The sequence below is a fragment of the Narcine bancroftii genome, chromosome 4 (genome assembly GCF_036971445.1).
Source record: "Narcine bancroftii isolate sNarBan1 chromosome 4, sNarBan1.hap1, whole genome shotgun sequence".
In the NCBI taxonomy this organism is placed as follows: Eukaryota; Metazoa; Chordata; class Chondrichthyes; order Torpediniformes; family Narcinidae; genus Narcine; species Narcine bancroftii.
This window is the reverse complement of record NC_091472.1, coordinates 110,498,386-110,523,342: the sequence shown is the minus strand read 5'-3', so window position 1 is coordinate 110,523,342 and position 24,957 is coordinate 110,498,386. Positions and strand designations below refer to the sequence as shown.

At 35.5% G+C, this 24,957-nt stretch overlaps 1 protein-coding gene and 1 long non-coding RNA gene across 7 annotated transcripts in view; one reads left to right on the top strand and one right to left on the bottom strand.

Annotated features, from left to right (window-relative positions):
* Positions 1–1,082: 1,082 nt before the first annotated feature.
* LOC138760985 (GDNF-inducible zinc finger protein 1-like) overlaps positions 1,083–24,957 on the bottom strand; it is a 32,454-nt gene continuing 8,579 nt past the window's right edge. For 5 of the 6 annotated variants that reach the window (XM_069932401.1, XM_069932406.1, XM_069932404.1 and 2 more), the window contains 6 exons: positions 22,274–23,620; positions 17,041–18,024; positions 16,460–16,554; positions 15,039–15,206; positions 7,851–8,008; positions 1,083–4,462 (listed from right to left, as the gene is read on the bottom strand). In XM_069932401.1, the coding sequence (XP_069788502.1) occupies positions 4,325–4,462; positions 7,851–8,008; positions 15,039–15,206; positions 16,460–16,554; positions 17,041–18,024; positions 22,274–23,619 (2,889 nt within the window). In that variant the 5' untranslated portion in view covers position 23,620 and the 3' untranslated portion in view covers positions 1,083–4,324. The remainder of the gene's footprint in view (positions 4,463–7,850; positions 8,009–15,038; positions 15,207–16,459; positions 16,555–17,040; positions 18,025–22,273; positions 23,621–24,957) is intronic. The other variant, XM_069932407.1, reaches the window with a different exon arrangement.
* LOC138760987 (uncharacterized) overlaps positions 13,103–24,957 on the top strand; it is a 60,123-nt gene continuing 48,268 nt past the window's right edge. The window contains exon 1 of the long non-coding RNA XR_011356044.1: positions 13,103–13,246. This is a non-coding gene — a long non-coding RNA (uncharacterized lncRNA). The remainder of the gene's footprint in view (positions 13,247–24,957) is intronic.

Genomic DNA, 24,957 nt, shown 5'->3' with positions numbered 1-24,957 from the left:
AGGTAGATGAGCACAAACAATGGACGATATAAATTGGATTCCAAAAGGACTACCGGGTGAATTGTTAATGACCTTTAGATTAATTAGCTGAATTAAAGAACTTTTGCTAAATTTAATGTCAATATTAAATCTTTGATTCAAGTCTCTTATTTGCAACTGTTCCAAAATATTTTTGCATTGAAATTACTTAATTTTTTTTACTGTAAAGTATCTGTATTAATATTTCTTTTAGGTAGACAGAGATGCTCAGGGATTTGGAATACAGGTACTTCCCGACTTGCGACCGACACAACTATGTCCATCTGCAAACAGGACCAATTAAAAAAAAATTGACGGTTTATGTTGTATTTGACAAGCTGTAACAGGGATGCAGGGAAAATGTGCATATTTACTTTGTTCGTCGGCATCCCGGGGTCTATAGGCTGGGTGACACCATCTCGATTCCTGTGCGTATGCGCAAGTCTTCGGTTGGCACATGTGTGGTGGGTTCACGTAATGGAGTTCGGTTGGTGCATGTACAGTTAAGGGCGTGAATTCAATATCATAAGGGCACTTATCTCTCATATTTAATTAAAATGTTCGCTTTAAGACTTTAGTACTCCGCGTGCGTAGGCAAAATTCCGACTTGCGTCCATTTCAAGATACGACTGATCCTTTGTTCCCAATTACGGTCATAAGCTAGGGAGTACCTGCATTTGGTTCCATAAATGCAAGGAAATTACATATGACTCCTTTACAAGTCCAGAAAGGAACTCAGTGTACTGGGATTGAAAATTGTCCAATTTTTATAGACTTTTTTCTTTTTGGGATTGTCTAACTTACCTAACAAAGAGTAGTTTTCAAGTCACCAACAACAATTTTCATAATTCCTTATACAAATACTGTCACAATTTTTTTTGCAGTATCTTGGTAATGAAGAGGTTGAATAGCCCTTTGTACCAGCATGCAAAGCGTGTCAAGAAGAAACTCCCAAAGAATAATGATGGATCTAATCAAGGTAAACAACATCTATCATTCTTATTCCTCAAAGATAAATAGATCATAAAAAATATACGCCAGCATGCAATCAAAAATCACAAACACCAATTTTACCATCTTTAATTAATTTTCAAATTTATTTCTAAATCCACTCATGTTTAATCCCATTAAAATTTCCAACCAAAGTTCCAGTGCTCATTACAATCAACAATCAACCAAATGTGAAAGTATTCTAGGACTCAACAACAGCAAAACAAACCATGAAATGTTACCTTGCTTCTTAGTGGACTAACTATTAACTTCTATTTAGTAGTCCTTTCTGAATCCAATTTATATCCTCCATTGTTTATGTGCTTATCTACCTCAGTTAGGAGATCTCAATTGTTTGTGATCCTGTACATGCTTTTTTTGATAGCCTGTAGGGGTGAGAAGGGACAGGAAGAGAGGGTATTTTCTTTCTGATCGAATTTAGAATTGGTCAACATGACATTAAAAGGGGTAAGATGATAAGTGGAGACATTGGACTACTAGAAGAAAGGTCATTTAGTTCCTTATGTCTACTTCATCATTCAACAAAATGCCAGAGCATGGTTAGGGTAGCAGTCAGTACAACACTATTACAGCACTAGTGATTTGGGTTCGAATCTGGCTCTGTCTGCAAGTTCATACGTTCTCTGTGCCTGCTTGGGTTTCCATTGGGTGCTCTGGTGTTCCACACCCTTCTAAAACCTACAGGGCTTGTAAGTTAATTGGTGTATTTGAGAGGTCCAGGCTTGTGAGCCAGAAGGACCTGTTACTGAGATGCATGTCTAAATTTAACAGTATTTCAAAATATCACTGATCTTTTTACGAGAGCTTAATTTTCCTGCAACAAACACCTTCAAATCCAAAGATCTAGTTCACTTAACTGTAACATTTGGTGGAAAATGTGAAAACATCAAGTCCCATTGTCATGTTAATTCCCTGACAACTATTTCCTTCCCTTTCCAGGTTTGCTTGGATGCTGGCCAAATCATAACTGCCTATGGCATTTTGATCCCATGGATAACTGGAGCTGGGCAAGCTGCCAAATATCCATGCCTTTACTAACAAAAGGCAGTGTTCCCCATGTCTGTTACGGAAAACCTGTGCCCATTTTTTTTTTTAAGGCAGAACTTTCTAGGTTAGACCAATTCCCTCCCTAGATCTCTCTTGGATTTGGGACACAATGATGCTGATACCCTTGGCCTTATTTTTAAAATAGGCTCTATTTAATTTTAGATTTACAGATAAATAGAATTTTCAATTAGTTTGATGAATCTATTGCACAAGAAATACTACGAAATATCCACGCATTAAGAAATAATATTGCTGTGCACAATTTAAAAACACTAACATGGAAATTAAAAACAATTATAGTTTGAAAGAATTTAATGTTTCGTGATCGCATATTGCTAATTGCAATAGATCAATGATATGTTTTGCAATAATTGCATTAATTCTTATAATGACATATCTATCAATTCAAGTTTAAATATACTTTGACAGCCATATTTAGCAGACTCGGATTAATACCTCTTTAAATGACAAAAGATGCCCCCATACAAGTAAATTGTGCATAATTTACAGAAGCTCAGTTATGTGGCATTACATAGTTGTAACATTTAACAAAAGACATTACAATGTGACCATGTCCCATCAGAAGCTGAGAAAATATGTTATGTGATCAAACTCCCATTATAGATGATCAGGGAGTATTATGTTTCAAGAGATACATCACCTATAATTTTCAGGCATATCTCTCAATGTCAAGGACATTAATCAATAGCAGAAGTTGCCAAGATATTTTGTGAAATGCAATACAGTAAAACCCCTGATATCTGGAATTCAAGCAATCAGCAAAAAAGAATAGAGGAAAATAAATAATATTTAAAAAAAAGAATAAAATAATAGGCAAAAATTCGCAAGTTTAGAATTGAAAAAAGTAAATGTTCTCTGAAGTAACACAAACCTTTGGTGATGGGAGTATTGAGGGAGCGGAGTCCCTTGGTAGTTCTTTGCTCGACCGATTGAGACGTTGCCCAGGATGAAAAGCTGATTGATGCCACTCACCGTTGGGGTGACTCTCTTCAAGTGTCTCCTTATCCCTGCTTAATAAGAGACGCCTCAGTCAGAGACTTTATTTGTAAACTTGGGGAAGGGGTAATTATCCATAATGTTATTGTTCGTCTTTTAGGCAGCTCCATGGAGGAGGAAAAACCTGCAGATGCAGCGATGGTTAAATATTTTCAAACAATGAGACTAAAAATAAAGTAAAATGATTTAAGGTTTATATATTCATACAAGTGGTTAGTTCAGTACAAGTACAGTAATGGTATTTTTATATTTTAAACTGTTTATTCTTAATGCAGTTGTATTAGTTGGGCATTGTAAGAGTGAGTCTCAAGCAACCAGAAAAGACACTCATCAGGCATCTACCAATCCCCATAGGTGCCGGATCCCAGGGGTTTTACTGTAATTTGATTGAATAACATTGTTGCTGATTTACTTTTTGCTGACAAATCCTTTGTCCATGATATTGCACCAATTGTAAAGAGCATTAACAAAGTCAATACCAAAAAAAGTACCACGACATTCACACCATTAACAAAATTCTTTTAAAACCAAACATTGGAGTACTAAGTGTTTGCGTTAAAATGATGTTAATTTTTTAATCATTGTTTAAAATTAATCTTGGAATACAAGCAGAACCAAATAGCAGCTTTATCAAGATCAGATTACTAATCATATCCTGTTACCATTACAAACAAATTGAGGTACATGTCAGGTAATGATAATTCTAAATGTGGATATTTTAGAAATATTCAACCGATTAATAAAATCAGGTATAGAAATTTAAGCTGAGTGGGCTCATGCTCTTTGCATCAATTTAGCAAACTTCTGCTATTACATACAGGCAAACTCTGCTAATATATGGAGAATTTTGATGAATAAATTTACTTCTTATAATATTGGAAAATAATGCCCTGATATTTAAAAGATGGAAAATTAGAAGTACGACATTTAATACCAATTTTGGCTTATTTATACCAAATCGATATAATTAGATATATCTGATTTGTATTTATAGACAAACTACAGACATCATGCCTAACAACAATAATTGATCTCCAAATGACACGTGGCTTGTTACTGCTAATTTAATGGTTAAGGTGTTACTAGCTTTTAAAGAATAGATGATTTTAAACAAAAAAAATACCCTATTTTTTCATCATAAATTCCAAAACAATACTTGTGTAGTATGCTGTCTTCATGTCTTCGTTTAACATTAGTCAGGACCTGGTTCATACTTTCCAGTGCATACTCTTCATTTCACCCAGGTTATGGGTACAGGATCATCTGAGAGACATACATCTGCTAAAGTTTCAATTTTTGACCAATTGTGATCTTTCTTTGAGGTAAGATCAATCAAGTAGGACCGCCAGTGGGCATTTCGATCATGGACCTAAGGGGGAAAAAACAATATAAAAGTTAGCAGAAGTAATTCTAGATTTGATGTTAGAATGTACTTTTTTTTTGTTGAAGGAGATATTCAGAAAACATACACCCAGACATGCAATGGTGCAATTCAAAAAGTCTGAACTTTTTAAATCGAAAAGAAGTCTGGTGTCAGAATAACCTAGAAAGACAAGACATTAGACAGATTTGCAACTAAGATTTCTTCAGATTAAACTGTCCATATCACTCAAAATAATAGCCATTCAAAGCAACCTTTGGAAAAGAGATAAACAGGAGTAACAAAAACAGGCTTTGAAGAATCATCATTGCAACAAGAAAAATAAATCAAACCATGGCAGAGGTGATATGCTTTGGATCTTGGACAATTCCTTTACACCTCTATATTTTGCTCTTACCATCTCTCTGATATAGGCTAATCATGGTCTCATCTGTCCACAAGACCTTTTTCCAGAATTCTGCAGACACTTAAATACTTCTTGGCAACTGAACTCTGGCCATCCTTTCTGTGGCTAACTAGTGGTTTGCATCTTCCGGTGTAGCCTCTGTTCAGAGTCTTCTGCGGAAGTATTCATTGACATGCCCACACCTGCCCCCTGAAGTATGCTTCTGATCTCTTGGACATACGTTTGGGGGATTTTTCTTCATTATGAATGAGAATTCTTGTGTCATCAGCTGTGGAAGTCTTCCTTGGAATACCAATCCCTTGGTGATTACTGAGCTCACCAGTATTCTCTTTCTTCTTAATGTTCCAAACAGTTGATTTTGGTCATCCTAAAGTTTGATGTCTCTTACTGTTTGTTTCTTGTTTTTCAGCCTCATAACGGCTTCTTTGATTTTTATTGGCCCAACTCTGGACCCTCATGTTGAAAAATGGCAACTATGGACTGCAAAGGTGATCAAAAGCTTCGAAACAAGTCTAGTTCTCTTATACCTGCAGCAATGAAACATACCCGAGTACTCACAAACATCTGTGAAGCCAAATATCCCAAACATTAAGGTGCCCTGAAATGAGGGGACTATGTATAAACAGTGCTGTAATTTCCACAAGGTCAAGCTAAAGCGTATACAAGTAACCTTGAAAAAAATCTGGAATGTGCACTTAATTACACATGAATTGTTTGATGACAAATTTAAAACTGTGTATCACAGCGCAAATCAAGGAAAAAGTGCATTGGTTCCAAATATTATTGAGGACACTGTATATAAACTACCTTACAACAGAGATATAAAAAAAACCCAAGTAAATAAAATCAAAGTAAGGCAGTGTCTGTGGTTCACTGTTCGTTCAGGAATCTGATGGCAGAGGAAAAGAAGCTGTCCTTGTGCTGCTGAGTGCTTGTCTTCAGGCTCCTAGATCTTTTTCCCCACTGTAGCACAGTGAAGAGGGCATGGCCTGGGTGGTGGGGGCCCTTGAGGAGAGAGGCTGCTTTCTTAAGACTCCACCTCTTGTAGATGTCCTCAATGGAGTTAAGACTGGTGCCCATGATGTTGCAAACTGAGTTAACAACCCTCTGGAGTTTTTTCTTGTCCTGAGCATTGCACCTCCACACAAGTCAGTGACGGAACCAGCCAGGATGGTCTCCACGGTACGCTTGTAGAAGTTTTCAAGAGTCTTCAGTGACACCCAAATCTCCTCAAGCACCTCCCAAACGATAGCCTGCCTGCTGGCGAGTCTTCTTTGTGATTACGTCAACATGGAGGCTCCAGAATAGAGCCTTGGAGATGTTGACACCCAGGAATTTGAAGTTCTTGATCCATTCCACCACTGATCCCTTGATGAGAACTAGTGTGCATTCTCCTGACTTCTTCCTGAAGTTCACAATCATCTCCTTGATTTTGCTAATATTGAGTGCAAGGTTGTTCGTGTGACACCGCTCAACTAGGTTATCCATCTCCACCCTGAACACTTCCTCATTGCCGAATGGTTCTGCTGAAAATCCTGGTGTCATCGGCCAATTTGTAGATAGCATTGGAATTGTGTCTAGCCACAGTCATGGGTGTACAGTGAGTAGAGCAGTGGGCTAAGCATGCATCCTTGAGGTGCCTGTGTTGATTGTCAGTGAGGAGGAGACGCTGTCTCCAATTCTTACTGACTGTGTCAAGTACTCACTATTCACAATCATTAGTCTTGATTAATGGTCCTGGCTCAAAACCTGGACCATTATTTTCCTCCAACTGATGTTGCTCAACCCACAGCGTTTTTCCAGTAAATTGTTTATTAGGTGTGTACCTGGTTCTGGGAAACCATCAAACATGCTAGTGTGGAATCTGACCAGAGATGCACATTCAAATCTGATGAATGACATAAATCAACATGAAAATGGTCAGAAATTCAATTTATTGGCACTTATAAATCAAAATTTTTTAGGCAAATATTTTTCAAATACAGTCTATATAATAAAACAATATTTTCTTTGATGTGACCATGTAAATTTCCCAACAAGTGTGGTTCACCATTACAAATGAGACCAGGGGTACCCCAGTTTACACATGGTTTTATTTTTGAAGATGGATGTGGGAAATATTTAGGAACCAAACATTTTTTGGGCTTTATGTAGGAGCCAAGTGGAAGTTTTCCTTTGATTTAATAAAAAAGTATTTTGGAAAAGTAAGGGATGTTGTATTAATCAAAGTCAGTGAGACTAGAAATCGGTCGAACATTTAGTATGTTTTCAGAGTTCATATTTATAAAAGTCTACAAATTAGGACATTGCAACTGCATCTCAAAACATTCCAGTACTGCTTATAAAACTGTCTAAAAATACTCAATTACAATTTAATCAATGAAGGTGGCTAATGTGTAACGAAAAACTCTAATATAGTTTTCAGCATTCAGAGACCTGCAGAGCAACTCTAGCATCAAATTTATGAGAAAACTCAAACTCATTCTCTTGGTTTCTTTGCCCTTCTCGGATTGGTAGCATTGTTGATGATGTTATGCATTTCTTTGATTTTCCTATACAACTCACACAAAATCGAAACAGAGCAACATCAGTTAAATACGAACTTTCCAAAAAAAATAAAATCCTCAAGTCAACATTCACCTTGCAATCATATGGAACTTCTAAAACCATCTGCAGCAATATGGAAATTAAAAGGAGAACGACAGATCCAAAATAACTGAACAAACATCTAATTATCAATAGAAAGATTCTGGGGAGACCTCTCCATTCCCCATGGGGGGTTTAAGCAGACAAGGGTTATGTTAGAAATATCATTTTAACTGCGTTGCTTCTGATCAACTACTCTTTGTTAACAATTTATTGTTTGCAGTGTTGAACAGCTTTGAGGGTCAATCAATTTCAATATTCCATTACCAAAATATATTTTTAGTTGAGCATAAAACACATTGATTAAAAATGTGAAGCACTTACGGACACATGTCTTCTCAATGTGGACATATCTGTGAAAGTTCGCTCACAAGCCTTGCATTTGTAAGGTTTCTCCCCTGTGTGAATCCGTTGGTGACGCCGAAGTGCCCCCTGTTGGGTAAAAGCTTTTCCACAAAGTTCACAAAAATATGGACGCGTTTCTGTGGAATATAACAAGATTCAAAGAAAACCATCAAAAGTAATTGCAACTTTCATCCTGAAAGTGCAGTGTCACATCTTCCAGTCACCTGATCGCGGCCTACAGTTCTGCTTTGCGGCCATTTCAGTTGTTAAGCATGGCCCTTCACATTAATTCAGCCTAAATGGCAAGCTGTGATCAAACTCCATGCATCCAAGGAATTCCATTCCAAAAACAATTGAAAACATGGAAGAAATTTTTTTGAACATTTTATTTTTCATATGCATATGGACATAAAGAAAAACAATATACAATGATATATAAATTTTTCTTTTCATCCCCTCCCCACAAAGAAAGAAAAAAAGAAAACACATGAATTGATTGTCATTCAATATTTATATATTCCTAACATATTATTCCATCATGTATATATTAATTGGGAGTTGTGGGTGTTGTGGATGGACTCTTACTAATGAAATCAATATATGGTTTCCAAATCGTATAAAAATTCTCAGGTTGATTCCTTAAATTATAAGTAATCTTTTCCAACAGTAGACAATTTTGAATTTCTATATGCCATCTATCCAACCATATTATCAGACTTCCATGTTACTGCCATACATTTCTGTGCCACCGTTATTGCTACACTCAAAATTGTTGTTGATATTTGTCTAACTTCAATTTAGTGTCAATGTCATATAAATCACCAAGCAAAAATATTCTGGGATCTTTTGATATCTGTATGATCATAATTTGTCCCAATAATATATTCAAATCTTCCCAAAATGTTCCTACTTTTTCACAAAACCAAACTGCTTGTAATAAGGTTCCTGTTTCTTTGTTACATCTGAAATATTTGTCAGAACAATTTGAATCGAGTCAATGTAATTTATACAGAGTGTACTATAATTGGTGTTAAAAAAAAATTGTACCATTTGATATCCAACATTAATTGTATTAGTTGCACTCTCCTAGTACAATCTTGACCAGACCTCATCATGAATTTGTATATATAAATCTTTTTTCCTTTTTTTTACTTAAATAGTTCCTTTTTCTGTATTGTCTTGTAATTGTGTGTGTGTGTGTATATAAATAAATTTCTCAATAAATGTATGAATTATTAAATACTCAAATGTGCTCTGTTTCAGAAGTTTAAAATTCACACCTAATTTCTTTTTTAAATACGATTTAAGCTGATAGTATGAAAAATAGTTTTATTTGGTATATTGTATTTCTCTTTCATTTGTTCAAAAGTCCAGAAAAAAAACCTAAGAAATGATCTTTTAAAGTAAAAGGAATAAGTGGATTCTGCTTTAACATCACCTTAGCTATTGGTAGTTCTTAATTCCTATTTGTATATGAATTTCATTCCATATCTTGAATAAATGTTTTAAAATTGGTACTCCTTTCAAAAATTCTTTGTTCAATTATACAAAAAGAGTTCTGGATTAGTTTCTCCTATATTATTCATTTCAATATATACCCACGGTGACTTCTCCCCAATTTGATAACAGGATGAAAATCTTAATTGAGCTGCTTTATAATAATTTTTAAAATTCGGCAACCATAATCCTCCCTGATCAGGTTTCCAAGTTAATTTTTCAAAGTTATCCGTGGCATTTTATCATGCCAAATAAATCTTCTTACACTTTTATTTAATTCTTGAAAAAACTTCGTTGGTATAGGAATGGGTAACGACTGAAATAAATATTGCAACCTCAGAAAAATATTAGTCTTTAAACAATTTACCCTTCCTATTAAAGTTATTGGTAAATCTTTCCATCTCTTTAAATCTTCATTGTTTTTTTTTGGTAATGGTAGATAATTCAATTTAAACAAATTATTTAAATTTCTATCAATATTAATTCCTAAATATTTAATTGCTTCCTTTTGCCACTTAAACTTTATCACCTGCTTACTTATAGTTCCCATCATTCATAGGCATCACTTCACTCTTGCCTACAATGACTTTATAACCTGATATCAAACCACATTCTGCCAATTTATTTTCTTCAATATTTCTGGTTCTGTAAGATACAACATCTGCAAACAAGCTAATTTTATGTTCTCTATCTTCTATTGTAAAACCCTTAATCTCTATCTCTTATCACTTCTGCCAATGGTTCTATAGCCAATCCAAATAAGAATGGTGATGATGGGAATCCTTGTCTCGATGACCTTTCAAATGGAAAAGGTTTATATATTTGCCTATTCGTGCCCACCTTAGCTTTTGTATGATCATACAAAACTCTTATTTTATTAATGCTGTTCTAAAAGTATCTGCTAAGTCGCTGCGACTCTTATTTGATCCATAAGTCCCATAAAAATAGGAATTAACAACTCCTTAAATTCATTATAAAACTCCGGAGAGAAACCGTGCTCTCCTGGACCCTTATTATTTGGCAAAGACATTAAAATATCATGTACTTCAACATCTATAAAGGAATTGGATAATTTCATTTTTTCATCAGCATTTAATTCTGGCAATGTAACTTGTGATAGATATTCATCTTTTTTTCCCCTCGTCCTTTAAAGATTCGGACTGATATAATGGTTTATAAAAATTCCTAAAATTGTCATTAATTTCTTGCGTTTTATATGAAATTTGACCAGTTTCTCTTTTTGTTGCTCTTATTGTTCTTGATAATTGATCTGCTTTGAGTTGCCTTGATAAAACTTTATGAGCTCTATCACCTAATTCATAATATTTCTGTCGTGTGCGCAGTACAGCTCTTTCTACTCAAGATTGTATTGTATTAAGTTTCAATTTTTTTTATTCCAATAATCTTCATTTCTCTTCATTATTATGAACATGCAATTCCTTTTCTAAATACATCTTTGTCTAATTGATCTACATTCATATATTCCTTCTTTATTTTAGATGTGTAACTTATTATTTGTTCTTTTAAATTGGTTTTCATAGTGTCCCATATAATAAATTTATTTGCCACTGAGAGTTCATCAATTTCTAGAAAAAACTGTTGTCTCAAATTCACAAAAGTCCTTCCTTTTTAAAAAGTACAGTATTAAATCTCCATCTATACCTACATTTTGTTTTTCATACAACGCAATTTACATCATTAAAGATGAATGAGCCGATAATATTCTTGCTTGATATTCAGTCTTCTGAACTCTAGCTTGTAATTGTGTAGACTAAAAATATATCAATATGTCTTATGTCTAAAAGAATAAAAATAGTCCCCATCATTAGAATGAATTTTCCTTCAAGTCTCATCTCATTCATTAAATCTGTCACGATTTTAACTACTTTATTTTTAACAATATTTCCACCTCATCTATCTAGTTTTGAATAAAAAGTAAAATTAAAATCTCCACCCATTATTATTTTTCCCTGGGCACTTGATAATTGCATAAAAATATCTTGTATAAATTTCCCATCACCCACATTTTAGTGCATATATATTCATTAATGTCCAATTGTCTGAATAAATTTGACAATTACCATTACATATCTCCCTGCTTTATCTATAGTTGTATCCAATATTTTAAATGGTAACTTTTTATTTATTAATATAGCTACTCTTCTGGCCTTGGAATTAAATGAAGCCAATAGAGATCCAACCCAATCTCTCTTTAAATTCCCATGTTCTATTTCAGTCACAAGTTTCCTGCAAAAAAGCCATATCTCCTTTAATCTTTTTCATATAATTATTTTTTTTATTTTATTGGATTCTGAATTCCATTAATATTAATACTAATAACATTGAATTTTCCTGCCATTAAGTACCAATATTAAATCTTCTGTCCATCAATCATCCCTTTTCCACTCCTCTCACTCCCACTAAAATAACAGCATATGTTACAATAATCTTAGCCAATCCAGGCATAAAATATGAAAAGAATGAAATAAGAACTCCCCTGCCGAGAGGCATGATGTTGTAACGTCTCTATTCCCCTGATCTATTCGGGATGTGATCCAAATCACATTCATGCACATGACTTTGCAGTGGTTAGGCTCATGGTTTCCACTAACTCACTCGATATACCAAACAATCCCTTATTCTATTTTTATCATAGATTTTAATTCTCTCATAGATCTTTTAAAATATATATACATCATTTAAATGTTAAACCCGCCTCCCCATAAAAATCTTTTGAAATATTACTCCCCCACCCCGTTACAGCAAAACTTTTTCCATCTAATAATACATTCAAGTAACAGCATCCACCTGCCTTGCTTTTTCAGGCAATGAATCTGCATACACCTTTGCCTCATTAGGTTCCGTGAAAAACCTATTTCTCCTTTATGAAACACAGGCCTTCAAACCTGCCAGATACCTTAAGACAAAGGCATAACCTTTCTTCCATAACACGTTTTTAACTGCATTGAAATCTTTCCTCTTTCTCAACAACTCAAAACTTATTATTCGGATAGAATTAAAAAAAAATCCCATTATAAATCATGGGTCACTGCCGTTCTTTTGCCTGATTCGTTGCCAGCTCTAAAATTTTTTCTCGTACTTCATAAAGAAGAAATCTGACTAGTATCGGGCGCGGCTTCTGAAATAGCTGTGGTTTTGGTCTCAATGCTCTATGCACTCTCTCAATTTCAATGTCTCCTTGAAATTCAGTCACTCCCAAAGATTGTGGCTGTAAAAACTTTTTAATTTCTTCTCCTTCTTTAAGTCCAATAATCTTTATATTGCTTCTTCTGCTGGTTCTCTAAAATGCCTATTTTCTGCATTAACTGATCTTTTGTTGCAGCTGCTTCTACTTGTACCACTTTCATTTGCTTCTTAATGCCTTGAATTTCAAATTCATAACTTTTAATTTTCTCATCCATAACTTCAAATCTTTTATCCACCTGCTGCATCAATTTTTCCAACTTTCTCCGTAAAGGTTTTGTTTTCAGCTACAATCGCTTCATATCTTTTTATTTCTGCCATTATAAACTTCCTATCTTGTTGGGAAGATTCCATGTTTTTTTTTCACTTCTGCTGCAGTAATAAATGATTCTTTCATTTTCTCCAGCCATGTGGCCTTGGGACTTTGAGTAAACAAAAACTCTGGTTCTTCTTGATCTCTGGAGCTGGAAGTTTGTTTTTTTATAAAGTTGCCTCTTTTGTTTTGTGCTCTGCACATGCGTGAGGAGTCACACATGCACAGAATCACATCTTCACTCGAGTCAGGCAGCCATTGTCTAGAGAGACCCTGTACTGCAGATTCTAAGGTCTCCCTAGCTCCTGGCTTATCTCTCCTGGGCAGTACTTTTCGAACAGCTCCTGGATCCTTCCTCAAGGTAGGCCTTTCATCCTTATCTCAATCTTTTCCTTGCTCAGTTTTTTTGTACTGTAATGGCTGGCTTTTCTTTCTTTGGTGCCATTTTAAAATGTTCTGCAGGTCTTCCGATACTTTACTCCTTGGAAGCAATAACTTGATAGTCCCGAGTCACTTTTCTCCTCTGTATACATGATCTATGCCTTCCCTTTCCTGTTAAAATTAGGTTTATGAATTGAGAGTCAAATGCTCTGATATACAAGCCCTTTTTTGAAAGGTCTTTCAAGGAGCTATGAATGTAGACCTAAAGGAGGACATTGGTTGATGTATGAGAGAAGAATTTTACCATCATTCTGGTGTTCCCCTTCAAGGTAAAGCAAACATTATTGTTCATCACTTGTCAAAACAAACTATTTAAAGTAACTTCTACAGGTGCTCTATTGAAATCAGTTTCATAGCAGATTTGGGAGTTGCTCAAAGATGGTGAATGCAGCTCAGAACATAATAGAAACTTCCCTCTCTTCATGAACTCCCATCTCCATCTTCCACTGCCCTGGAAAAGAAGGACTTGTCACACTAAGACACATCATCTTATCTGTCTTCACATCAGGGAGAAAACTGAAGAGTGTGAAAGCACCTATCAACAGGCTTAAAGACAATTGCTTCCCTGCAGCCATCAGGGTCCTGAATGAAACTAACAGTGCTATCAAACTGCCCTTGTTTAGTATTATTTGATCTTTTATTTTGTTGCCACTCCATACTTAGTAATTTGTTTCTTCACATGGCTGTATGAATATTAGAGAACTATTCTCAATGTACTAGGTATAATGTGACAAATAAACTTGAACTTAAGACATCAATTCTACATCGAAATAGGAAGTGCAATGGCAGATTCAATTTAATACAGAAAATTATATAATTTAGTATGAAGAAAATGTAGAAAGAACTTCAAATGACAAAATTTCAAAGATGACAGGACATGATGAGAAGGACAAAGGGCCAGGAATAATCCTTTAATTTTGTTGAACATTTTCTACCATTTCTAACTGATTTGTTCCCTTTTCCAAAAAAAGTTCATTAAAATATCTCCCAAATTTCAAACAATTGATCCAATATCAAGTATTGCTTGCGGAAAATAGTTTTAAATTTCCAATCAATAATTGTTTGCTAACCTACTCTACAATACTTAAGCTTTAACCTTCGCATTCAAACAAAGTAACCAATTTTGCTTTATGTAACATGAAAACTTCAAACAAATTCACCCCGAACAATCCAAATTCCAGAACTGAAATTCATGTTTGTCTGCCCGGGTTATGGTTACATGAATATAAACTTTGGCTAGATCTAGAATCCTTTTAAAACATGACATAATTTCATATCACTAAAATTATTGTTCAATAAATGTTTGCATACTCTTGTTCTGATAACTATTTCTGCCTAATTTCACAGCGCTGAGAAAGCAAATGACATTCTAGGCTTCATGTACATTGCACTGAATGCAAGCAAGAAAATTGTGCTAAACTTTCGTAAATCTCTGGTTAGTCTCCAGATGGAGAACCGTGCCTAATTCTGAGCAAGTGTACAAGAACTAGAAAAGGTAAAAAGAATTACTAGATTAGTGATGGCAATAAGGAACAAGTTACATAGAAAAAATATAGAAGGTGGGAGCGCATCACTTAGAACAGGAGATTCATGTAAAAAATTATCTACAATGCAGCGAATCTCACTATAATCTGCAGAGAAACTCAAAAGGAATAATGGAAACTTTATAAAGATTAATTATAAAGATTAATCTCCTTTAGTAGAATACAGACCTGCATGAATATTGCTGTGCTGGGCCAAGGAGGCTCTCAGACCAAAGCTTTTCCCACATGCATCACATTTATAAGGTTTTGCACCCATGTGACATCGCTTGTGACATTTCAAGTACTCATTGGTGGCAAAATGCTTCCCACATACATCACAACCATAAAGGCGCTCACCTGCAAGACAAATCAAACATTATTGCCCATTGACAAACTATTTAAATTACAAGAACCTTGTGAATTATGACTATGCCAACTCAGAATTCCACTTATAACAAATATATTAATAAAATAATTATTTTTCTTCCATCTTCTTCAATCAACATTCTACCTATACTTATGAAGCTGTTCTTTTTGCTGAATAAATTAACAAGCCCTTCTAACCTTCCCAAAATAAAAAGAGGACAGCCTCAAAATAAAAGAGATATCCTTTAAGAACAGAGATAGGTGTGGACGCCAAGCCATTGTGCATATTTAAAGCACAGGATGATTAGTAATTCTTGATTAGTAAGAGCATCACAAATGTTATCAGGAGAAAGCAGGAGAATTGGTTTAAGAGGAAAAATACATCAACCAAGATTCAAATAATGGAGCAGACTCAACGGGCCAAATGGCCTAATTCTGCACTTAGGTCTAATGGTTCTATAACCAACCACATTCAGTATTCTAAAGGATTGAATAAGTGTTAGATCTAATAATCTTCAATTTCCTTGCATGCATACTTCCACAGGTAATTACAAGTTGAAATCCTGGTCAGTTTTCCCTTTTATTTGCTGGAATTGTAGAGAACAGAAAACTTGGCTTATTTGAGGAAACAAGCTGGGGTCTCCTTAACTATAAAACTAATTAGGCATTCCAGTTCAAACAGTAAAATGTGGGCAGAATGTAATTAAAAAATATATATCCTTTAAAAAGTATATTTGAGGAGCAAAATTATCCCTTTTTTTCAGTGCCTCCATTTAAAATGTTGGTAGCCGAGAAGAACAAGAGATGATAGTTCCCAAATAATTCTGGAATGAAGGTGAGGATTTTGTAACTGGTATGTGTTTATTTTTAAATAAACTTTTCAGGAGTATTTGGACTAAAACTGCATCTCAGAGAAATGTCTTTTTTAAAACAAATGCAATTTTAGAGACAACTATATCTGGCTTCTGTCAGAATGCTTATACCAGTAGCTCCACCTGCTTCTGAACATCAGGAATATTTAGCAACAGCTCACAACATTTATGCAACTTTAAAAATATAGATTAAAAACAATAATTTACACATACAATTGATGTAAATAAAAAGTTTAATTCAAACAAAGTGGGAGAATAAAATTTTCATTCCTGTGCAATCTCATTCAAATGAAAGTTGCACCAGGAAGGACTCAATACAAGCTGGAAATATTAGTAAATTTACCCGAAATTTATTTTACGATTGTTTAATACCTGTATGAGTTCTCTTATGGCCATTTAATTTAGCCTTATCAGTGAAACAGGTTCCGCAATCCTCACAAATATAGGGTTTCTCTCCAGTGTGTGACCTGTAATTATTATGAAATTTTGTCAATCCACAATAATTTCAAGAAGTTCAAAAAATAGTTTACAAATATTATGTAGACAAAATGATTTATACCACCATGATATGGAATTTTAACAGCTTGGTAAACTTAAATTTATTTGAAAATATATCTGCAACTCACCAATAACTATGATGCTTTTCTTTTACAAATTACTGAACACCAAGAACAATTACATGGGAAAAAAATGGTTGAGTAAGTTATCCAATTCTAACTCTTAAAGATCTACATAATAAACATCATATTGTACTTAACTCAAGACACACAGATTTGCCAGCCTACGATGCTAAACTTTAAATAATTACAAGAAAAACTAAGCGAGGGGAAAGACACAAAGGGTGAAGCTTCATTGTCCTTTCCATCACAAGGGAATACTCTGTACAAGTACCATACAAACAAATGTGGAAGACAATTTATTGGATAAACATAAACCAAGTGTAAAGATGTAACCTTGTGTGAATTTTGAGCTGTGATGGTTGGGCAAATCGAGAATGGCATATAGAGCACTCATAAGGCTTCTCTCCTGTGTGTGTCCGCATATGGAATACCAGTGCTGTTCGTGAACTCAGAATCTTCCCACAAACAGAGCATAATGGACGTTTGATGCGCCCCTCATGCTTCCGAGCATAGTGAGTCCGTACATCTCTTTTCCTTTTAAAAGTTGCATTGCATAGGGTGCAAGCAAAATGTCTTTCGTCGCTATGGACACAGGCACAGTGCTCTTTCCGACTATTGTGGGTCGCAAAAGCCTTGCCACATATTTCACAGTGATAAACTTTTCCTGGAAGTGACTGATGAACATCTTTGCTGTGAATCACATATTCTTTTCTGGATTCAAATTCATCATCACATTTATCGCATTTGATCTGATTTGATTTCTGCGATCTTCCTCTTTTATTGCCTTTCTTTGTTTCATAATCCTCATCAGAATCATTTACATTTAAGTCAGGTTCATTTGAGTAGTCTACATCTTTGTCATCATCGTCCTCATTCTCTGTGCTATTTTCTTCATTGCCCTCTACTTCACACACAGCTTCAGCATCGTTCCCCTCATCCATTTCATCAGCTTCATTTTCAAAGTCTTCAATTTCATCATCTCTGTAATCATTATTCTTTCGATTACTTCCTTCATTTAGCTGATTACTTTTTGCATTTGTATACTTTGTATCTTCACCGTTCTCTTCAGCTTCATTTATATTATTACACTCTTTAATTTCTCTACTAGATGTTTTCTGTTGTTCTTCATCAGGTGCTGCTTCCCTGTTATCACCAACATTCACATCCACGTCACTGTCTTCTGATCTATCCCATCTGTTTCTGTTAATATTCACATCCAGGCCAATACCAGCAACTTCATCTGATTTATCTACCTGTGGCACTACTTTCCAGTACATAAACTGTGGTTTCTTCTCTTGACCGGATTCATGGATCTTTCTGATAAAAAAAGACAGAATTTTAAAGCCCCAAAAGTACAATGCTTTCCTTCTGAAAATGATTTACGTCAATCTTAGAACAAAAATCATGCCTCAATCTTTGATCAAGATAATCAAAGCTCGCTCTTTGATAGTTTTAGAGTAGTATGATTTGCCATTATTAATGTATTTAAATATATTTCATTCTCATTCACAAATTTGCCGGAATTATAGGGAGCAAACCAACAAGGTGAATGAAAGCTTTTCTTTTGCTTCTAATTGCAAAATATGAAGCACAGTACACAATTATTTGCAGATCCTTTGATATTCATCTTTAATACAGAGCAAAACAATTTTATTAGTAGAATAGCCTATCTGTTCATATCACACCATTGCACTGCATACCTCAAACTCAAATAAATCAAAGCTCTCTTTACTATTAACATTATTTCAAAGTATTCATTTAACATGATTTAAAAAAAAGATTAAATTTAGACACGGTAACAGGCCATTTCAGCCCACAAGCCAGTGCCGTCCTATTACAGCCAATTAACCTACACCCCGGGTACGTTTAAACAGTGGGAGGAACCGGAGCCCTCGGGGAAAACCCATGTAGACATGGGGAGAACATACAAACTCCTTATAGACAGTATGGGATTTGAACCCCAGTTCCGATTGCTGGCGCTGTAAAGACGTTGCTCTAACCGCTACACCAATCGTGCCACCCTGTTATTTTGTTCAAAGATACATGAATAAAGAGCATTGAAAAAGAAACGAGGGATTTTTTTTGCATTTCAGAATAAACTCTAAATGATTATTTTGAACTTACAATAAGAACAAAAGATAATTATTCTGCATGTGTCAGCTTATTAAAATAATTAAATATTTCAGTTGACATTGACCAGGTATTGCAACAAGGGGAAGGGGGAGCAGCTTTAGTGGACCAGTTGTACATCATGCGCTTATAGGAACGGGTTGGCTAATCTGTTGTGTGGGACTCACTTCCAGAATATCAGGTGTTTCCTCCTATTTACAAGGCATGACAGGCCTGTGATGGGAGAATCTAAACCTGTGTAGCTCTAGCGAAGTAGTACAACATTTAGGAGTAACAAGCTGGGTTAAATGGCATCCCATCCATCTATCTTAATGTTTACTTCCTTCACCAATAATCATGGCTGTGGTGTACACATAACAGATATGCTGCAGTATGCCACCATGAACTCTCTAATGAAGTTTCAAATTGGAAGATCTACATCATCTACCAGAACCAACAGTTGGCATAAATTCTCTAACCAAGACCCACACAAAATCTGTCAAGAAATAAGTCGATCCTTTACATAAACTCATTAAGTAAACAATTTGTCATTGTCATAATTGCTCCACAGTAGATGCAATATTGCTGGCTCTCCACTCAGCTCTGGATCACCTCAAAACAGCAATTCATACATACGGCTGCTCTTCATCAACTACAGTTTGGCCTTCAATATTATTCCCTCAATGCTGGTTAAGAAGCTACAAACTCTGTACCCCTCCTTTCCCCCCCCCCCCCCCGCAATTGGGTCCTTGACTTCCTCACTGGAAGACCACAGTCACTACAAATTGGAAATATCTCCTCCTCACTGATTATCAACACAGACACAACCCAAGCATGCATGCTTAGCCCACTGCTCTACTCGTTATACACCCATGACAATGCAGCCAGGCACAATTCCAATGGTATCTACAAGTTGCCGATGTCACTACAGTTGTTGGCAGAATCACAAACAGCAATGAGGAAGCGTACAGGAGGGAGATAGATCAGCTCACTGAATGGTGTAACGACAACAACCTTACGCCCAATGTCAGCAAAACCAAGGAGATGATTGTGGACTTCAGGAGAATATGACCCTGTCCTCATTGAGGGCTCAGAATTGAAGAGGGTCAAGAACTTCAAATTCCTGGGTGCTAATATCTCCAAGGATCTGTCATGGAGCCTCCATGTCAAAGCAATTACAAAGAAGGCTCGCCAGCAGCTATACTTTGTGAAGCGTCTGAGGAAATTTGGTATGTCACTGAAGATTTTCGTAAATATGGAGAGCATTCTCGCTGGTTGCATGACTGCCTGGTATGGAGGTGCCAACTCTCAGGACAAGAATAAACTCCAGAGGGTTGTTAACTTGGCCTGTGACATCACAGGCACCAGACTTCACTTCAGCGAGAATATCTACACGATGCAGTCTTGAGGCCCCTGCACCTTTTTCCATCGGGAAAAAGGTACAGGAGCCTAAGACGAGCACTCAACGGCACAAGGACAGTTTCTTCCCCACTGCCATCAGATTCCTAAATAATCAATGAAATAAAGATACTGCCGTAACTTTTGTGCACTTTTTAAAAATAGTAATGTGGTAAGATGGTAATATGAATGTTTGCACTGTGATGCTGTTTCAAAAACACCAAATTTTATGACTTGTTCATGACAATAAATCTGGTTCTGAATTCCCTGCGATGTATTATGTAATCATTAGTAATAATGGTTAAAGGAGCAGCTCATCATTATCCTCTCAAGAGCCTTGGAACATTTTTGTCATCCATATTATGCTAATTTTTTGTTTTTAATTGCATGTCATCAGAATTTTTAATATTGACTGACTAATTACCAAGGTATAAAGATGGCATGGTTAGTGCAACACTATTACAACGCCAGTGACCTGGGTTTGAATCCGCTGCAGTCTGTAAGCAATTTGTATGCTCTTCCTACGTCCATGTGGGTTTCCTCCAGGTGCTTTGGTTTCCTTCCACATTCCAACACGTGGACTAAATAAGTTAATTGGTCATATGGGTGTATTTGGGCTTGTGGGCTAGAAGGGGCTATTACCATGCTAAATCTCTAAATGAAAATTATTAAAAAATATTGGAACAACAGTCCAGTTTTAAAATCAAAATGCATTTGTTAGAATAGGGTGAGAGGAAACCATCCATGCAGCATTTGCCTCTCATTTTCTAAGAACTATTAGGAACTGAGGCAGTTGTTATTTGGATGTTACCAAGTCTTTTTAACTTTGTTGAAGGAGAGTTGTGATCATACTTCTATATTCTTTGAAAACAAATTGGAATATACTGATTCTGTAAAGGTTAAATTTTCCAATGCATGAGAACCATAATTCAGGAGGATAAGTCAATCAATTCAGATATTTCAATGAAATTTACTAGAATGATACTTACTGCATTATGGCATTATAAACAAGAATATGCAATAGATCCGAGAATTGCAAAAAGGGAATAAATTCCCAATACAGAGCATCATTTTGTTACATCTTTTAACAAACTCAATCTTTTCACTGCAGGTCTATACACACCCAAATTTCTGGTTATTTATGTACTACACAGTACAATTTCTCAGTATTAAACACAATAGAGTAAAATCCCCAGTATCTGGAATTCAGGCAGCTGACAACCCAACAAACAAAAGAATCATGAAAAAAATATATAAATAAAAAGAAAAATAAATAAAAATTTAAAATATTAAAAGTAAATGTTCTCCAAAGCAACATATAACCTGACTCCTAAGTGAAGATGGGAGCAAACATTCAGCCAGCGGAGCGGCCCCAATCAAGGAACGCCCGCAGCAGCTGTTAGAATAAAATTTCAATAAAGCTGTATTTGAATAAAATGGCAAGCACCCAGGATGAAGAGCTGGCCGATGCTGCTTGCCACTGGGGTGACTTTCCCCAAACTATTTTGCTATCCCTGCTAAGTAAGAATCTTTCTCTTTATCAGCACTAAGTATATTAGTAAACTCAGGGGCACAGCTAGTGCAATGACTGGATTTGAATTTAAATTTTGTAAGTTATGGGAATTACCTGATTAAAATAAACTTTAAATAATTAAGGACTACAATACTGATTATTTTTTCAAATGACTTTACATTGTCTTTTAAATTGCTTATTCTTAATGCAGGTGTATCAGTAAGGCATTGTATCAGTGTGTCTCACGTCATTCGTATATCTGGCATCTGCTATCCTAACAAGTGCCAGATACTGAGGAGTTTACTCTATAATGATTCACTGAAAAGAGATGTACAGGATACCAGAAGTACTGTATTGAAGGAAAATCTGAAATTTAAACAGAGAATCTGTGTTTACCACAAAATGGTGTTTATTTATTTCTGACAAGACTAAGAATTCTTATTATTGATTTTAATTGAGTATTTAAATGATTGAAAAATTTATTATAGCCACCGGTGTAGAAAGAAACAGATTAATTACTAACAATGCATACAAGAATCGGAATACCTTACGTGAGTGTTGTAAGCAGACCGCTGAGCAAAGCTGGCAGGGCAATATTGACATTTGTAAGGCTTCTCTCCTGTATGTGTTCTGATGTGAACAGTCAATCCACATTTTGAACTAATAACTTTGTCACAAAAGGGACATTTCTGAGGAGTCCTTTTCTTCTCATGCACTCTCCTGACATGGTCATTGATGTCCTTCTGGCGCTTAAACCGCTTGTCACATAAGGAACATGCAAAGGGACGCTCACTGTTATGAACAGTCAGTCTATGCTGCCTTAAGTTCTGACAATTGGAAAAAAGCTGAGAACACATACTGCAGCCATACTTTACCATGACGGTAATACAGTGCTCAGAGTTCATATGAGCTTCATAGGATTTCAAAAGCTGAAATTTCTGGTGACACTTGTCACATGTGTAATTCAGAGTCACACGTCTGGAAGCGCTCCGAGTTAGTTTTTTGAATTCACGACGGTCCGAACCTTCTGGACCATCTTGTATTCCATCTTCATCTTCTAGACAGTGGAATTTCTTGATCACAATTCTAGTTTCTGGGGAATCAGCCTGGATTATTGGATTACTTTTGGAATGATCTTTTTCAGTAAATCCTTCACCAATATTAATATCCTTCATGTTCACATTTTCTGTGGCACATATTGTCGATTTATCCATTTCCAGGCTTGGATTGATGGCAGTGATTGACCTAACGACTTCTTTTATACTTGCCTGCTGTATGCACTCATCCAATGGTGATGGGCTGTTTTCATATGTTTTCTTTTTGGGCACTTTTTCCCAAAGCCTATTTCTCACTGGTGCAGCAACAATCTTGGATGAACTCTCTTTCTCCTGGTCACCTAGATCCTGTGAACATGTCTTATTCCAATCACTTTCAAATTTACCACAAAGCTGGTGCTCTCTGTAAACTGGTTCCTTCACACCTGAACTTTGTGTCAAAAGCTTCACCTTCAAGTGCTCACAGGCTTCTACAAGATCCTTACATTCTAATCTTTCAGCAACCTCCTGCATTCGATATACATTCTGTGGTTCAATCTCCATTTTTGTGGTGTACACAAACTCTAAAAAGGAGGCAAAATCCTCAGTGTAAATATCCTGCAGGGTGACTGTAGCTTCTTTTTTCACAGATAGTTCATCCCTTAGGAACATTTCTCTGAAGTAATTGCTTGAGGCAGCCAACACTGCTTTGTGAACAGCAAACTCTTCTTGAACTCCAAGATGTTCTGTATGGACAATTACATCACACAAATGGCCAAACTTGTACAAAGTATGCAGTGCTCCCAAGAGATTTAAAGCAGCATCCTTCGATTCCATGGTAACTTTGGATGAATCCATCCTTTTGGAATGAGAAAATGAAAATATAAAATTGAAACATCATTAGGTCTTTAAATATATTACACTCACTTCCTAATCAACAACTATTATTGAACTTGAGAAAAAACAAAATATGTTTAATGAATTTGCTTTCTAAAGGTCTGCAATTCCACTCCAAGGTCCAAAAGTCCTTTCAAATAGACCAGGGAATTAAAAAAAAAATTACCATGAATTTTCCTCCCTCCCATGATCTTCAGCAGTGGTATTCTTAGCTAAAAAACCTGTTTGGAGGTCCACTTCTAGTCTCCACCTACATTAGATAATTTTAAGGGGGGGGGGGGGTTCGCATGACCTTAAGACTTTCCTATCATCATTCTTTTTGGGAGAAAAGATTCACTTAAAATCAAGCAGCTGACCCTAAAACTGAAGAGCAACAAACAGTGCAAGAATTACTTTGGAGAACATATAAGCTACAGCAAATTCTAAAGTATCCATAGATCTGAATATGAAAATGTGGCTATTATGTAATTTCCAACAGGATAGTAATCAATAATTCCAATTAACCACCAACCATTGACCATTGCTGGAAGGTATACAGGAGCAACAGCTTGGGGTATCAATTGCTGGCCTTAGACACAAGCTTTAACGTCTTGGCCAACTATTGCTGTGTTATTGGAACAACAGGCACAGGGACAATACTTTTGACATATATGGTGTGGCAATGTAACTGCAATGACAGGAAATATAAACCAGAACACCATAAGCATAACTAAATATTATTCAGATATGTGTATGACAAAAAAATTCTCCATGAACATTGAAACCATTAAAATAAATATTTAAAGTATCATTGCATATTTAGAATCTATTGCTGTGCTAAAAGTTTGATTGTGGTAATCAAATGAGAACCAGATGGATGCTGCAACTAACATAAATCTATTTTTCAACCATATAAAACAATTAAAAAATAACAAAAAGGTGAATGTCATCAAAAGAGAAAAATTCTCATCCAAAGATGTACAAGCATTTAAGAAAAAACTCAAGAAAACGCTGAAGAAACACACTCAGCAACAGCCGATTTGTATGCAACATTCTATCATAAAATCACAAGGAATTTATCAAGGAGAGAAAAACAATAATTCGAATACAGTATTAGTTTTAACTAAGAGAAATGGAATTAAGAACTTGCATTTGTATAGGAACTTTCTTATTCTCTAGGTGCTTTAAAGGATTTACAAACATTGAAGTGCGCATGCCTCATTGCTGTAATGCTGGTAATATGTTATACTATTCTGTCCTTGGTGTGTGTTTTGTATACACTCATACAGATAACAAACATTAGATAGAGTAATTATTCAG